Source organism: Temnothorax longispinosus, chromosome 4 (assembly GCF_030848805.1).
Source record: "Temnothorax longispinosus isolate EJ_2023e chromosome 4, Tlon_JGU_v1, whole genome shotgun sequence".
Classification (NCBI taxonomy): domain Eukaryota; kingdom Metazoa; phylum Arthropoda; class Insecta; order Hymenoptera; family Formicidae; genus Temnothorax; species Temnothorax longispinosus.
In genome coordinates, this window is record NC_092361.1 from 17,107,399 (window position 1) to 17,122,606 (window position 15,208).

Below are 15,208 nucleotides of genomic sequence, written 5' to 3' on the forward strand. Positions count from 1 at the left end.
GTGTAACTTTGTTCCGATATGTGATGCTACCGATAGTATTGCACAGAGGCTATTTTAAATTATTTATATTTTACGCTATACATAGAATGTCTAATAGAAAAACTGCAATTCTTTTGAGTTACAGATACTGCATTTCAGATTCGATCCTTTCAATTTAGAATTACCTACACTCTCTTACTGTCTTTGCATTTCTATAGTATTTAACCCCCGGAAACTTTGAAGGAGAAAACTTTAAATTAACACTTTGTTAAAACAAAATCTATTACATATTTTCACTCGCGTTTATTATTGTAGAACCTGTTGACGCACCGAAATTTTTGTAATTCTCATTTCCTGTTTACGCAATGATGCTATAGGGTATAATTTCCGCTACTCCAAAAGATACATAATTGGATCGATGATTAATGCTGGTCACGTTACACTGGCGCACGCGAAGCTTCTCACAATGACACACGTGAAACAGAAACACGTGAGTGAGGGACTCACCTTGTAATTGTCGTAAAAGCTCACCGGCCGGCTCCTCGGCGCGTACTGAATCTCTTCGTCGGTCTGCATCGTGTTCCGTGTGACAATATTCCTAAGGGATGCGCGCGCAACTTGTAGGACGTCCTCCGTAGGTCACTCTCCCTTCTTCCTCCACTTCCGGCGGATCTGCTAAGGTGAACATGGACGGCATGACGACACGTAACGAGACCATGATTAAAAAGTAGCAAATTAGCACCGTAATACGTAGTTACGTGGTAATCTCAAGTGCGCAAAAAAAAATTATGTAAATAAGAATTGTGTTTCGCACTGCCTCAGTGGAATGATTTGCTAACCGCACTGTGAAAATATTGTGTTACTTCGGCCTTCGGCTATATTTCTGTTGTTAATCTATTTATACAGGGTGCCCGACATTGACCAACCGAAAAATGAAGGTAGATTGGGCCAAACTGAAAAGAAAAGTCATGTGCCTATTTGCTTAGACGTTTTAATTAATTACTCAATAACTATTGCAAATTTTGCAAAATGATGCATAATTTTTCTTTTCTATTTTCACCTTTCGATTGATGACTTGTCGGACATTCTGTATAATTAATGAATATAAAATTCCTAACAATATTTTAATAATTTTTTATCCGATTTTATTGTATAATTCTTGTTTGACATTTAGCACTAACATTTATTTCGTGATTCAAACGACCAGAATAGCTTTCGAAATTATAAATGTTTATCTGTTTATTACTCGAATGTTTTTGTCAGCCTAAAGAATGGTTCGTGACAAATGTCATTTCCATATTGCGCAGAAATTTTTTGCTCTTCCGCATATCTGAATTTAGTCCTTCACATCAAATGTGGTTGATGACTCATAGATTGCCAATTGCAAGCAATTTCGGAAGGGAACTTTCTTCTAATCCGACCCGACACGTCGTAAGTCACGCGCCGGCATCTCGAGGGATGTGCTTGTGCATAAAACAGGGATGATGCGGCATCTCTGAGACGAAATAGAGGGTCTATGATTTTCTTGACGCCCGTGGTCCACGTGCTCGATCACGTGCGTGGCGCATCCGTCACTCCATAAATGTCCGGAAAATTGGGAAAGATTGCTCGCGCGAGAGTAGCTTTGAACGGCATCGTTTGTTTGAACAGATCGTTTATCTGACGAATGACTAAACTCCTACCCTGAAAATATCCGATTACTCTCATACGTATCGAAATAAATCATTTTAGATAGGTACATTAGATAGGTGTACATAAATGTGTAATTTTCTTTGAAGATAACTAGTACCAAGTTAAATAATGCGTCAAGTAAATTTAAATACTAATTTTGAAAAATATATATATTATATAATCGTATTATTTAATAAAAATGAGTCATCTTGTAAGAATTCGTTATCAGCGATAAATACAACAAATAAAATGTCCCACATTTTCTATTCAATTTTATTCCTCGTGAATGAGAAAACATGATATTCATATAGGTATTACTTTTTCCTATTCAATTTATCAATATAATTACTGTGTTATTACGATGATATAAAAACAGAATTGCCATAACAGGTATGACAATAATAAAATGAAGGGAAATCCACAAGAGACTTTGAGCATCATTTTGTAAACAATTCTCCGAAGTATTATACTAGATAGAGCGTAGAGGGTTTCGATCTTATGGAGATCGCTTTATCTTCTCGAGCTACCTCGAACCATGTCACTATTTACTAAGAAAAAAGACGATATTTCTTCTGGGATCTCCGATGCAAATTATGTTAAGGCCCGGTCTCGGCGTTATGGCTTCCTCGGTTTCACGAGACTTTTAAGTGCTGATAAAACTTTGATTCCGGCTTAGTCGCATGATTTCCCAAGCCATTAGCGCGAGTGATACTTCATGTCCGGTTAATGCATTTCTGGGTACCGCTTGAATCTACCTTTCAGAAAAGTATGTAAAAGTGTGTCTTTAAGTTTTTACTGTTTCGACAAGTAAAAAATGACGATTGAACAAGAATTATTTTAGAAATTGCTTTATGCTTATTTCTTACAATGTTAAAAATTTTTAACAATATTTAATATTTTTAATTTATCTAAGTATCAGCGAGGAAAATAATTTTATTTATGAATTATATGGATAAACCTGGATGCTTTTGTTTTTACCTACAAAGAAGAATATTTTAAAAAGTAAATATATAAAAATGAACATGCTAATACAATCAGCAACAAAAGCAATCTTCTTTTCTTGAAAATATTAGATATGAGAATTTGACACACGTCATTTTAATGTTCATAATTATTTTATTCCAGCATAAAATGTTACGTTCAACTTAAAATATTTTATTTAATTCCTTATAAATTCCTTATAAAATCATAAAAGAACAAATACAATGAAAAAATTACTACCTAATATTAAACACTTTCACGGATCTTACGTGTTTCTATAGATCACAGGAAACTTCTAACATTTTCCATGCACACGTCGAAGGTATGGTGCACTTAAACCTCCCATAAAAAAACCCTCTGCATTATGGTGCGGCGCATTGGAATGCAGCAGCTCGTCGACACTCGATTTCGTTCGCAGCTATATGTCTGTTCTGAGCTCACGCGGCACGTTTTCTTATTATATGCAAAGCATAGCCTTCGAGAGAGCAACAAAAGTGACGCTCAACAAAAGTATTCAAGGTTTTGCTTCCGCGAGAAGAAAACAAATGTAAAAAGAATCCGTAATCATCGAAAGCCTAGTAGAAGACTAAAAAAAAAGGGTTAATTATTTCCCGTACAAAGTCTTTACCGTTGCTGACCTACGAGAATGTATCGGTATAAATAGATAAGCGAATAATGCGACGGATTTTTGACGCACTATCTCTTGACTTGTCGAGTCAGCCAAAACTTACGGTGCAAGAATAATTTAAATTCTAATATATATACGTCTGTTGGTATTATTTTATGCATACAGTCAAGACAAAATCATATAAAAGAGATACAATTCAAGATTATATAGATCTTAAGAAATATGTATATATAGAAATATACGTGTAAGAAATCTTTATCAAAACATTTCTTTATTTATCAAAAACTCAAAAACGTAATTAATTATTATTTATTTATTATTTGTCATTTCTGCAGAAAATCGTTGATGTCCTTTGATCCTATTGTGAATTGTAAAATATGATAAGGATTATCAACATTTTTTCATGAGAAAGAGCTTGCAAAGCATACTTAACATGAAGAAATAGAAGGGAAGCAACTAGACTAGACTGAAGGACAAAAGGCTAGTGTGAGCATCGCCTAAGAAAGCTTAATGGAGAAATAACTTATTTCCAGCCATATAATCCACACACACAAGTCTGTTGTAGATAGGTCACACTATTGCGCAGGGACTTAAACAGTTTGCTACTAGGTAGTGATTATCGCTGGCATTTCCATATTATTGATCTATTGCCGTTGTGAGGATTCTATTGACGATATGAAAAATTGATGCTGATAATGACAATATTTGCACGGTTATTAATAGCAATCATGCGAGGGCTCAGTAACCTCCGCGGCTTTATTGCCTTGCGTATATTGCGCAATGGCGCATTAACTTGAGATCTTACGCTGTGAAAGTAAAACCCCGTGCTCGCAGAGCTTCGACAAGTATGACCACGACGTCGCGCACTGATGATCAGATAGGAAAAAAGGGAAGAAAAAATCTTGATTACGTAATCACCAACTGTCGCGTATTGAGTGTCACTTGTCTATTGTCTGCTACGTGCAAAGGTGTGATACAAAAGTACACCTATTATAATAGCATATGAAAGATAGTATTAAAACAATTTAAATGATAGGTAATTATAATTAAATAATAATATAAATCGATCTGTACAAGAGACAATTTGAAATTAAAATCAAGTTCTACTCAAAAAGAATAAAAGGTGACTCTCCCTTTGATGCAGATTTAATTTTTTGATTTTTATATAAAGAGAACAAATCGCGATAACGTACATTTTGTGACAAAAATCATAGTGTTAAATTTATTTTTTAAGTAAATACATTTGCGTGTGTAAGAATTTATTTACTGATGATTGTTTATTTACATACGTCGTCTTCGAATCTTCGTATCTTAAGATTCTATTTTCGTATTACCTCGGTACCATAAATCTGATTGTGAGTGCCAAAATACAAAATATATCATTATTATTATCAGAAGAATATCGAGCAAGAGCGAGTTTAGTTCGCAAAATTATATAGCAAAATTGCGTTTATTACTTTGAAATTAGATAAAATGCAATCAAATAGTAAAAAGACAAAACAAGATATAAAAACATATAATTTGCAAAATTTACAAATATATAAACATTCTAAAAGTAATGCATATTAAAAATTCACAACAAGTAGTTTGGAATTTAATAATTTGTAAATATCTACGTTTATCTGTAATTTTATTGTACTAGTTATAAAAGATTCTTGTATCACTCCATGAAATCATCTTCCATTATTTCCTTACGGCGTGATGTAAAATGAAGTCATAAATTAATCACTTTTCGGCGCTCCAGGCCAAAAGTATTCAGTCTCATGATCCCTATGTAAAGTAGGTATATAGGCTACTGACGTAATAAGAGAGCGCGATAGCATGCGATTGCTGCAAATGCAACAGCTTCCCATGAGAACGGGAGAAAAACGATTATGCAAGAGATGATCGGACTAAACAATCTAGCAAAAAGGGCTTCTTCACATGCGCGACAGTAATAATCAATAAGTGTCGCGAAAACGACAGTCATCAAAGTGATAAAATATCATGTTACTTTTTCATTCTAAAGAACAGTATTCTTCGTATATATGTATAAGTATTCTGAAATGTATGTATAATGGGACTATTATATTTCTAACGTCATTGTTACGTGACATAACAGTCGCGTAACACCTCGACTGTTGCTCATCATTAATTTTGTTTCTGAAAACAAAAAACCAAAAATGTAATTGGCATTTTTATCGGTAGAAATTGATGATCACATGCAAATTACAATACATATATTTATTTGATGGAATAAAATGTATTTCTCTCATTTTTTAGCAATGAGGAAGCCCAAGTAATAAATATTTATAACGTAAATTTTAGCTGTTTATAATTTATAACATTTTTATAGTTCTATAAAAAGAAAAATCTTTACAATTTTTATGCTAAAATAAAAATTCAATTAATTTAATTTAAACTTATTTAAATATATTTTTATTTACTTATACTCTTCTGTTTCTTTTTATTGCTCCATCTATAATAAGTGGCTTATTTTTATTATCTTTTTTATAATTAGATGACACGTGCGTCAATAAATTGCGAGAAGTATGTGACCCTGAAATCATCCGCCTCAAGTGTTACCTATAATTTACATTTATATGCGAATATTCATAATTTATATTAACATATGGTGCCCGGAAGCGTATTCCATCGCGATAAAATTGATTGGAAGTTACTTGAAATATTGATTTTATTGTATCAGGCAGAATTAAATCATAGTAAGAGCGAGAGAGAGAAAGAGGAGGGGGGGCAAAATCAAGGTAATGTGATCAAATTGATCCATATAATATATTGTTTTTGTTCTTATTGATTTTTTTGACAAAAATTAAATAGCTACATATAAATACATGTTCATGATCAAGAAATTAAATTAAGACATATGTCTCCTTCCTTTCCTCTCTCTCTCTCTCTCTCTCTCGCTCTTTTTGTTTCTTTGCAATTTTTAAAAGACAAATTACTATATTGAATATTTAATAAAATATAAATATAAATGTTTTTATTTGAAATTTATTTAAATTTTCTTTTTATTTAAAATATTATGTGTAATAAATTTATTAGAACAATTAACAAATCCTGTTAGCAATATTTACAAATGGAAGAGAATTACGTCCGTTGTATGCATTCGCGTTAATACGCATAAAATGGTTAACAATTCTAACTGTAATTAACAGACGCGAGAAAGTAGCAGTTACATTCTATCACGCTCGATTTTCATTCATTAAGTAATCATACGTCTCAAGACCATTTTAATCATTCGTGTAATTAACGTGCGAACAAGCCGGTCAATATTTTATAATTCAAATGTAGAACGTCTGTGTCTACTAACCCAAATAGCACATGGCTTTTCTATTCCCGCGCGAAACGCGCAAATCTAGATCAAATATTCCTTGAGGCGCATTTTTCTACGTATGATGCACATATTGCATGTATTGGAATCATATATGTAGGTACATTATTTATAAATTATGTATTTTATACGTGTATAGGTATGAAACTTTTCTTTCTTTATACAGCGCTAATCGCAAAGACAGATCAAATTCTTAACATTAAACAATTGCCATTTGTAAATGTGCTTATGATTTATTTAAGAAAATAAATATATGTTATTATAAGAAAGTATGAGTTGTTAAAATAAAAATGAAATTTTTGCATAAAAATAGAATTATCAATTTTCATTATTTGATATTGAAACAAAAGTATTGCCTATGGTTATCTAATAATAGTCTAATAAATAAAAATGCTAAATTATTTGAACATGTGTTCACAACGCGTTTTCAGTGCTATAATGTCATTATATCTATATATCAACAGTAATTGAATTTTAAATAAACAATACTTGATAATTGTACGTTAAAAGGTTGTATAATAATTTAATATAGATAAATATTATTAATAAAATCAGTATCAAAGTTCAACAAATTCTAAATACATCAACACTAATTATACATATACATTATATGTATATGAGTGCATATCTTGGCAAATTAGCTGTATAAAAAGTTAATTGCAAAGAAATAAATTTACTTTTCTTATATTCTAGTCTAGAAGTAGACTAGATATAAAAAATGTAGTATTTACGTATTAAAAATTTTTTGAATGTAGAAAACATCATTAAAACATAATAATAATATTATTTTACTGCAAATCTATTATAAATATAAATTTGCACTAAAGTGGTGTTATTATTATTATTGATCTAATGATATACTCTACAGTAATATAATAATCGAGATAAATATACATTATGTTTTCTATGTCAATAATAAAAATATTAGACCGTTATTATCTAAAATAATACATTTTATTTAAAAATGCGAGCTATTGTAACACGTTGCAAATAATTAAGAAACATTCTTCTTTTAGTCAGTTCTATATAAATATATCTTTTGCTAATCGTACATTAGCATGTGCTAAAACTCTGGTATTTGAAAACAGACGTTTCAAGAGAAAACATATTACTAATAAAACTTTAAATGTCTCATCTCTGAACATGTTAACGTCTCATCTCTGAACATATTAACATATTAATGATAAAATGCCTCGTAACTCGAGTTAATAACCGTGAAGATATAATTATGTGATAATTGAAAAATATTATATTGCATAAAACTTTTTTCGTTGAAAATAAACAGATAGTTACATGTGAATCCCACGGCTACACTTTTCAGTCTCATAAGCGATTTATTTGGCTGTCACATTCATTTGGCTATCACATTGTGAATACATAATTATCTGTTTTACATCTGTTTGTATTTCGTCAAGCTTCACTAATTTATTTACCGTTGAAGAAAAACTTGAGAAGTTTGGCAAGGTCGAATAAACTCGATTTTTATGAAATTTTATACGTTTATGTTACAAGACTGTTTTCAGACAGATGCAATCCGCTAATAGCGACGATTGATATGTCGTAATCGCATTTTTTATATAGCACGTAATCGTGTTTACGAATAAAAAGTGTCACATATGTAATACATTAATCATTAAAGACAAAAATAAATATATCAAAAAGTTCGAACTCGATTCAGAGCTAATAAAAATAAAATAAAATATTTTAAATAATTGCGTTCTCTTAATGTTTAAATTTAAAATATACAGTAATTGTCATAATGTAATTTTTGTATGTAAGTATATGTATCTATATTTTAGCTTGTATATTTTGCAATTTATTATAAATATATATTGCTTTAAGTATATATAATGTTATATAGTTAAATCCACGTATTTTTAACACAGTATAATTTGTTTGTTATCATAAATAACAATAAAACAATTAGAAAATAAAGCATCATAATATTATAATCGTTATAACATATGAAGCATGATGTGCAGCGACCAGCGTGACACTTGTTTCCGTTGTGTTATCACTGTTTTCGAGATTCTCATATTCCGCCCAAAAGTGCGTTTGGTTCCACGATATAAAACGAAAGAGCAAAATAATACTTACAACAGCATTTTAATAATATACCCAAAATAACTCGAGTAACAGTGCAACAAAGTAAGAATTTAAATTTATCAAATAAATACATTCATATCAAAATGCTCGTATCAAGACGTGCTCTCACTTTTTTATTTTGTAATCCGTAAATATTAAAACTCTTTTTAATATAAAATATTTTTCAGTAAATCTGCATGATAGGCTTATTTACTTTCTAAAAAAACTTGTACCTATATTTTAGAAATTCCAGGGGTAAGACCTCAAAAAAATTAGGAATTAAAAAATGTAATTCACAAGTAGAAATGAAAAAGAACTGAATTTAATTTCTACATAATTTATCGCCGCATAGAGATTAAATTGATCATCGACGTACATGTGCTCCCGAATCAAAGTGGTATACCACATGAGACCGAAATTAGATTTCAGGCAGGTTTCGGTCCCAAGACACGCTTCTCCTTCACTATTTTCACACTGAGACACGTTTTGGCTGAACACGAATATTCTCGCGAATCGAATCCGCACTACTACTAAAATAATAGTCGGAGCGTTCTCCAAACGCAACCGACTAGAGCCGGCCGAACGGGAAGCGTAACACACAATGCGACTCCGCCGACGTCGCGGTGACAACTGAAGGTTCACGTACATAATGCACCGAGGCGAGGCTGAAGAGACCCCACCAGAGAATGTCCAAGTCGAAGTCGGGCACACCAGGTGTGTCAGAGCGCCTCAAACCGGGGGAATCCTATACCGGCAGGTGAGAACGACCATCTGATCCCTGGTCAAGGATGATTATTCGACCAGCAAGGACAGTCGGCGTCTCGGATCCGTTTGCATTTCTCGGACAAACACTCGTTATAAAAACGAAAAAATAGGCAAAACAAGTGACAATTGTTCGAATACATTTATCTCCAGACTGGGTAAATAAAAAACAAAGATAAGAAAATCTACTGTTCCAAAACACGTATGTTCATTTTGGATAAATACAAACAATGCTTTTTATATTTAGAGTTATAAGTACTTTCCAAATTATACAAATAGTATTTATAAATTTCTTAACATATACGCCTTTTTTTAAATTAAGAGTTATTTTAGGTGTGTAACATTTATAGTTTCTTTTTCTCATCAGATCTTCGAAAATACACATGTATAAATGAAATTAAGGCTATTTTTCAAAAGAAATTACGCGCGCGTAAAAATTCGGAGTTTTTAACAATTTAAATGGCTTTCAACATGTTCGAAAATAATATATATTTAAATGTCATATATATATATTTATTATTTATTGACCAAATAGATAATATCAATAAAAATTCTTTCTTATAGAGCTGAGCACCACTGTCGTTACTTTCACGTCACTGGACGATTCAAGTCTGATGAAAGAACTTATGGAAAATAATAAAAGGGTCAAGAAGAAGGGGATCTACCCACTGGTTCCTGTCTACCTTGAGCGGTGCACCGTCATTCTATCTTGTTCCTTTCCAAATATTTCTTGCTTTGCTGTTATTGTTCGATCTTTTGTTTACGAAATCACCAATTTCTCTCTTATAATAGTGACATCAACAATGATGTTAATTAATATATACATCAAGATATACGTTTCCTTTCATCTATAACTTTTTGGATTTAGAGTCGACTTTTGATTTATGCTTGACGGATCAGACAATATTTTATTTTTGGTAAACAATTTATATGCAAACAAATGCAAGATATATTTTATTGTCTCTTTCGATCAAAACACACATTTGTCATAGTAGGATAGCAAAATTTTTCGTTTAATGTCCATATTATGATTATTAGCTAATTATCTAGACAATTATATTTTTCTATTATTTTTTATTTACAATTAAAATTTAATGTTTAAAATGGATAAAAGTGTTTGTGTCAAATGCATAAATATTTATTTATTCTTTGTCCAGCATTATACAACAAATCCACGTCTAATCGATTCTCTTTCACGAAATTGCTGTAAAATAATTTTTTCTCTTTCCTCTATTCGTTTCCTCATTGCGGCGAATGAATAATACGTGTCACAACGGGCTTCGTCGAAAAGTACATTGTGCGATTTTCCCAACGTCGTGTTTCCCAATGAGAGGTCACCGACGCGAGCGAGAATTTTTCTCGCGCGACTCATTAGCGTAGTAAATTAGTGACTCCGGTTCAACGAGCCTTCTAGGACAGACAAGCCGAGAGACGGAACGACAAGAGTACGGCCGAAGGAGCACACGCGGGCACAGGAGGAATCCAGTTCTTTGTCCCATGTGCAGATGATCACTATTCGAGGGGTGAAGACTGGTCCATGGCTCATTCCAAACGGATCTGATTCGATAGGGGACTTCATAGCTGCTCGTTGAGTCAACAGGAAATCCGTGTTTAACGAAAATCTTTTATAAGAGATTAACTTGTAACATTTGTCATAATTTCTATCAAATGTTCGCGAGATATTAGGAGAAATTCAATGCATAGGTGATTATTATATTTCTTTATTTCTGTAAAATTCGTAATTTATCGCATATCCCCGCAGGGTTCGCAATCTACTACCAATACTATCCTTCTCCTCTCACTTTAACCCTTTGGACCAACGGCTTAACGTCTCTTTCCGAAAGACGGAGCCCAGTTTTCTCCGCACAAGAGCCTATCTACGCACGAAGGGGCGTAGCTATCGGAAAAACATTCCATGCTTCATATGGCTCTAGTGGACTCGAGCCTGGTTCCTCAGATTACGAGTCTGGCGCTCTACCACTAGACCACACTGCCGCCCTTATTTCTTTATTTAATATAGGCATGATAAAATTGAATATTATATAGAAGATTCTTATCATAATAAATTAACTTTTAAAACCATTAATAAAAAATTTAAGCTTTCTGAATTCAATTTTTGTGTTGTTGTTTCACAGCCATAAAATCGATTCTTAAAATCAATAAAACTACCCTTCGTATCGGGAGAACAGTTTGAATTCTCAGAGAAAGACCCGCGGGAAACGTGTCCTTGTGATTTGCATGTACCTATTCTCTTTCGATATCGGCGGCTCTTCGAGGGGAAAAAACGAATGCAGCGTGAATACCTGAGGACAAAACCGGTCTCTCGAAATCATCTAGGTGGAAGATATATGTATAAAGATCGCGGGCCCGGCCGGTTGCAGTAAACTTCCATTTCGATCAATGATTGCGCGCGGTCCATTTTTAATACTGACGCTGTTATAATGACGCCATTATGTATGAGACTTTGGATCACTTCATTTATACTTAACATCTTGGATATTAGGCCAAATTTAGCCATCTAATCGTAACGATAAATAACTCAGACAGCACATTGCAATGTCTAAAATCGGGACATAAGACGTATTAAAAGACATCATATCATAAGATTTTGGACATTGTGCTGTCTGGGAAACATTCGGTAAAATTGAAACAATATATGTCAAAAGATAAAACTGCTCAAACATCTTTCAGGGATAAAAAAACACAATAATAAATACTCGATTAACGTGCCGTGCAAAGTTCTGCATGATCGATTAATTCGGTTGATTATACGCGGGATCGCGTAAATGCCGTAAATCATACACGTTCGAAAGGATATGAGAGAAGGAGAATATAACCATTGGGCATAAATCCTTTTTTTTATGTAAACGCTATAAAAAATATATTATAAAAAATAAAAATAAAAATAATTTTATAAAGTGTAAAACATTTCGAGATTGTAACAGCTCAAGTGTTTCATAATGAGCATTTGTTCTTTGAGTTTTTATTTTTTATAGGAAATTATTTCGGGGCGCTGAAACTGAACCCGAAGACCGTGGATGTGTTATCCGTTGGAAATATTCGTGGACATGGGTACGTAGTTCAATGTTTTGTGTACATAGAGGCGCTAGTGGGTTCCATCAGACTCATCAGACAGAACTGTTTGATACAGCTGAGTACTGGAGTTACTGGAGCAGTAACATTATATAAAACTATAAAACGATAAAACGGTATCAAACAGAACGCTCTCAGGTTTTTCCGGTTCCATTCACTCTCTAACAAATAGTTGACAGCATCGTGGAACGCGAGAAAAATTGATGTGAAAATGTGTGGTCGAATTTGTTGGTGAATAGTTCTATCATTATTTTCTCATTAATTACATTAATTGCTGCGTGATATATCTAATCGATGAACAAATCAATATATATATTGTTGCATTTTTTATTGAATTTTTCTCTTTTTAATGCCTTTGTTACTTAATTAATTCGTTTAACATCGCATATAACTTCAATTTATGTCGCAATATAAATTGGAGCTATATACACTTTAGTTATATATATTGTAACAATGTAACAAATGTGTGATACACTTTATTATTTTTCAATCGCTAATGAATAATATAATAATGAGAAAAACATTAAAACGTTTTTTGTCTGTTTTACTGAACTTCAGACATTTGTCAAGCATGCTTATTGATGTTACTATTGGGCACTGTGTGACTGTTTCAGAATCGGATGACTTTTTGTTTTTACAACAGCGAGAAAGAAAAAAAAATCACGAAACGATATTCGTTTAAATCATTCATATTAACACAGAAACAAAAACTACAGCAATTTTACATATAATTTTGTTTTCGTTTAAGAATGTTTTATATTTTGGATTATTTTAAGTCTATACAGAATTATATATTTACACAAAGTTGTAGCATTTATGTAAAAAAGTACTTTATTTATATTTCCAGTTCAAAAAAAATTAAAATTTGAAATTTACTGTAGTTTACCCACTGACATCCATCTCGAAAGTTTATGATTTATGTAAATATCTTACAAAATATTTTGCAATTTGTAGTTCATTGGATGCAGATACCCTGTGTTGCGCGTGCGGATATAAGGATGCCAATGGTAAACAACGTAAATTGACATGGGCTAAAACTGAATTAAAATATGATCCGTCATACAACATGTGCCCTCGAGACGTTCTGCCCTGCATAACGTCTGGTTCGCATTTCGAAGGAGAAAAGGAGGAGAGAGTTCTTTGCGCTATGACATGGGGAATGATTCCACCTTGGTATCAGGCAAGTTATAATATTAAGATTATAAATCAATAGATATATAGCGAAGACTTGCAAAGACGAATATATATCAATAGATATATTCGTCTTTTGCAAGTTTGTTATTCAATATTTAAGTGTTATTAAAATTAATTATTTTAAAATATATCACACGAATGCTAAGATATTCAAAATTGTTTTTATAATTTACCTGATTAATTTTACAGGGAGATTACAAGAAACGTCCAAATAAGATATCCACTCACAATAGTCGTTTGGAAAGCATACAGACCTCAACGATATACTCTCCGTCGCTGCAAAAGCAACAAAGATGCATCGTGGTCTGTGAAGGCTTCTTCGAGTGGAAGCCCGGTACAAATTATAAAGTTCAGAAGCAACCATACTACATATATGCGAATCAAGACAAAGATGTAAAAGCAGATGATCCTACCACATGGGCTAATGAATTTTCCGAGACAGATGGATGGAAAGGTTTCAAAGTCTTGAAACTGGCTGGAATATTTGGAGTACATAAAACTGAGGAGGTAGATAAGTCTTATCCCTACGATTTTATCAGAAATATTTCAGATATTACTTATTGAGTATTATCTTAGGGGAACGTCATACACAGCTGCACTATTATTACAAGAGAGAGTAATAAGGTATTGTCTTGGCTGCATCATCGCATGCCAGTGTGTCTAACCAGCGAGGAAGAATGTCAGGTAAATATCAATATAACATCATTATATATAATTTGTAGAAAAATATAATTTCGTTATATTAATGTTTCGTGTAATTTTCTTCTAGCTATGGTTAAGTAAAGATTTATCAACAGATGTGGCTGTTAAAACGTTAAATGACATGATATTACAAGAAACTGCTCTAAACTGGCATCCAGTATCTACGATTGTCAATAATGGACTCAACAAAACTGTTGATTGTAGAAAAAAGATAAAACCAAAGTAAGTGGTAGCTCTTAAAAGTAATAGTTTATTGCTTTGTTAAAACCATATGCCATAAAATCTCATCTATTATGACAGTAAAGTTAAGTGAATTGATTTATTATTATATTATATAGGGAGATCGGTCAAGCATCTTTCATGACTTCTTGGCTACAAAAGGGATCAGCTGCTTCAAATAAAAGAAAAAGCATAGATGATAAAGATCCAAGCAACGAAGACGAGAATATCTCAAAAATTCGGAGAGAAAATTAAAATTTGTGAGAAACCACCGATTAAATTTTAATATGTAATAATTTATTTTTCTATAAGAGATCTAAGATGTAAACAGTATATCTTATGAAGTTTGTACATAAAATTATATTTCAATGAAATTGATTTAATAATTAATAGAAACTCAGGAAACAACTACCTCTTCGAATTACATTTTTGTATCATATATTTATTTAACATGTATTTCTGAAAAAAATATCGTTCTTAATAAAATATTCCATATTTCAAACTATATTCACATAATGTATTAACAAATTTGTTCTACGTGTATCATATCATTTTACTTTCTT

General features: G+C 32.1%; 2 protein-coding genes across 6 annotated transcripts in view; one reads left to right on the forward strand and one right to left on the reverse strand.

Moving 5' to 3' along the window:
- LOC139811310 (uncharacterized) overlaps nucleotides 1-15,208 on the reverse strand; it is a 54,151-nt gene that overhangs the window by 10,932 nt on the left and 28,011 nt on the right. Inside the window, exons 1-2 of one of the 3 annotated variants that reach the window (XM_071775513.1) lie at nucleotides 9,052-9,397; nucleotides 487-654 (exon numbers count right to left, since the gene is read on the reverse strand). In XM_071775513.1, coding sequence (XP_071631614.1) covers nucleotides 487-555 — 69 coding nt within the window. In that variant the 5' untranslated portion in view covers nucleotides 556-654; nucleotides 9,052-9,397. Of the gene's footprint in view, nucleotides 1-486; nucleotides 655-9,051; nucleotides 9,398-15,208 lie in introns of those variants that run through there. The other 2 variants (XM_071775512.1, XM_071775514.1) reach the window with 2 other exon arrangements.
- LOC139811337 (abasic site processing protein HMCES-like) lies at nucleotides 12,544-15,148 on the forward strand. 3 transcript variants are annotated; one of them, XM_071775578.1, is made up of 6 exons: nucleotides 12,544-12,720; nucleotides 13,485-13,714; nucleotides 13,918-14,231; nucleotides 14,301-14,408; nucleotides 14,494-14,648; nucleotides 14,765-15,147. In XM_071775578.1, exons 2-6 carry the CDS (start codon nucleotides 13,597-13,599, stop codon nucleotides 14,898-14,900), a joined length of 831 nt encoding a protein of 276 aa, XP_071631679.1. In that variant the 5' UTR covers nucleotides 12,544-12,720; nucleotides 13,485-13,596; the 3' UTR covers nucleotides 14,901-15,147. The 3 variants fall into 3 exon arrangements, with proteins under 3 accessions (XP_071631679.1, XP_071631680.1, XP_071631681.1); XM_071775579.1 differs by having other exon boundaries at nucleotides 12,574-12,646; XM_071775580.1 differs by lacking the exon at nucleotides 12,544-12,720 and adding an exon at nucleotides 12,742-12,761 and having other exon boundaries at nucleotides 14,765-15,148.

Coding starts and splice junctions, on each gene's coding strand:
- LOC139811337 (XM_071775580.1), top strand. CDS start 12,742: ATGTGTGGTCGAATTTGTTG. Junction 12,762..13,484: donor ATGTGTGGTCGAATTTGTTG/GTGAATAGTTCT, acceptor TGCAATTTGTAG/TTCATTGGATGCAGATACCC. Junction 14,232..14,300: donor GAGTACATAAAACTGAGGAG/GTAGATAAGTCT, acceptor GTATTATCTTAG/GGGAACGTCATACACAGCTG.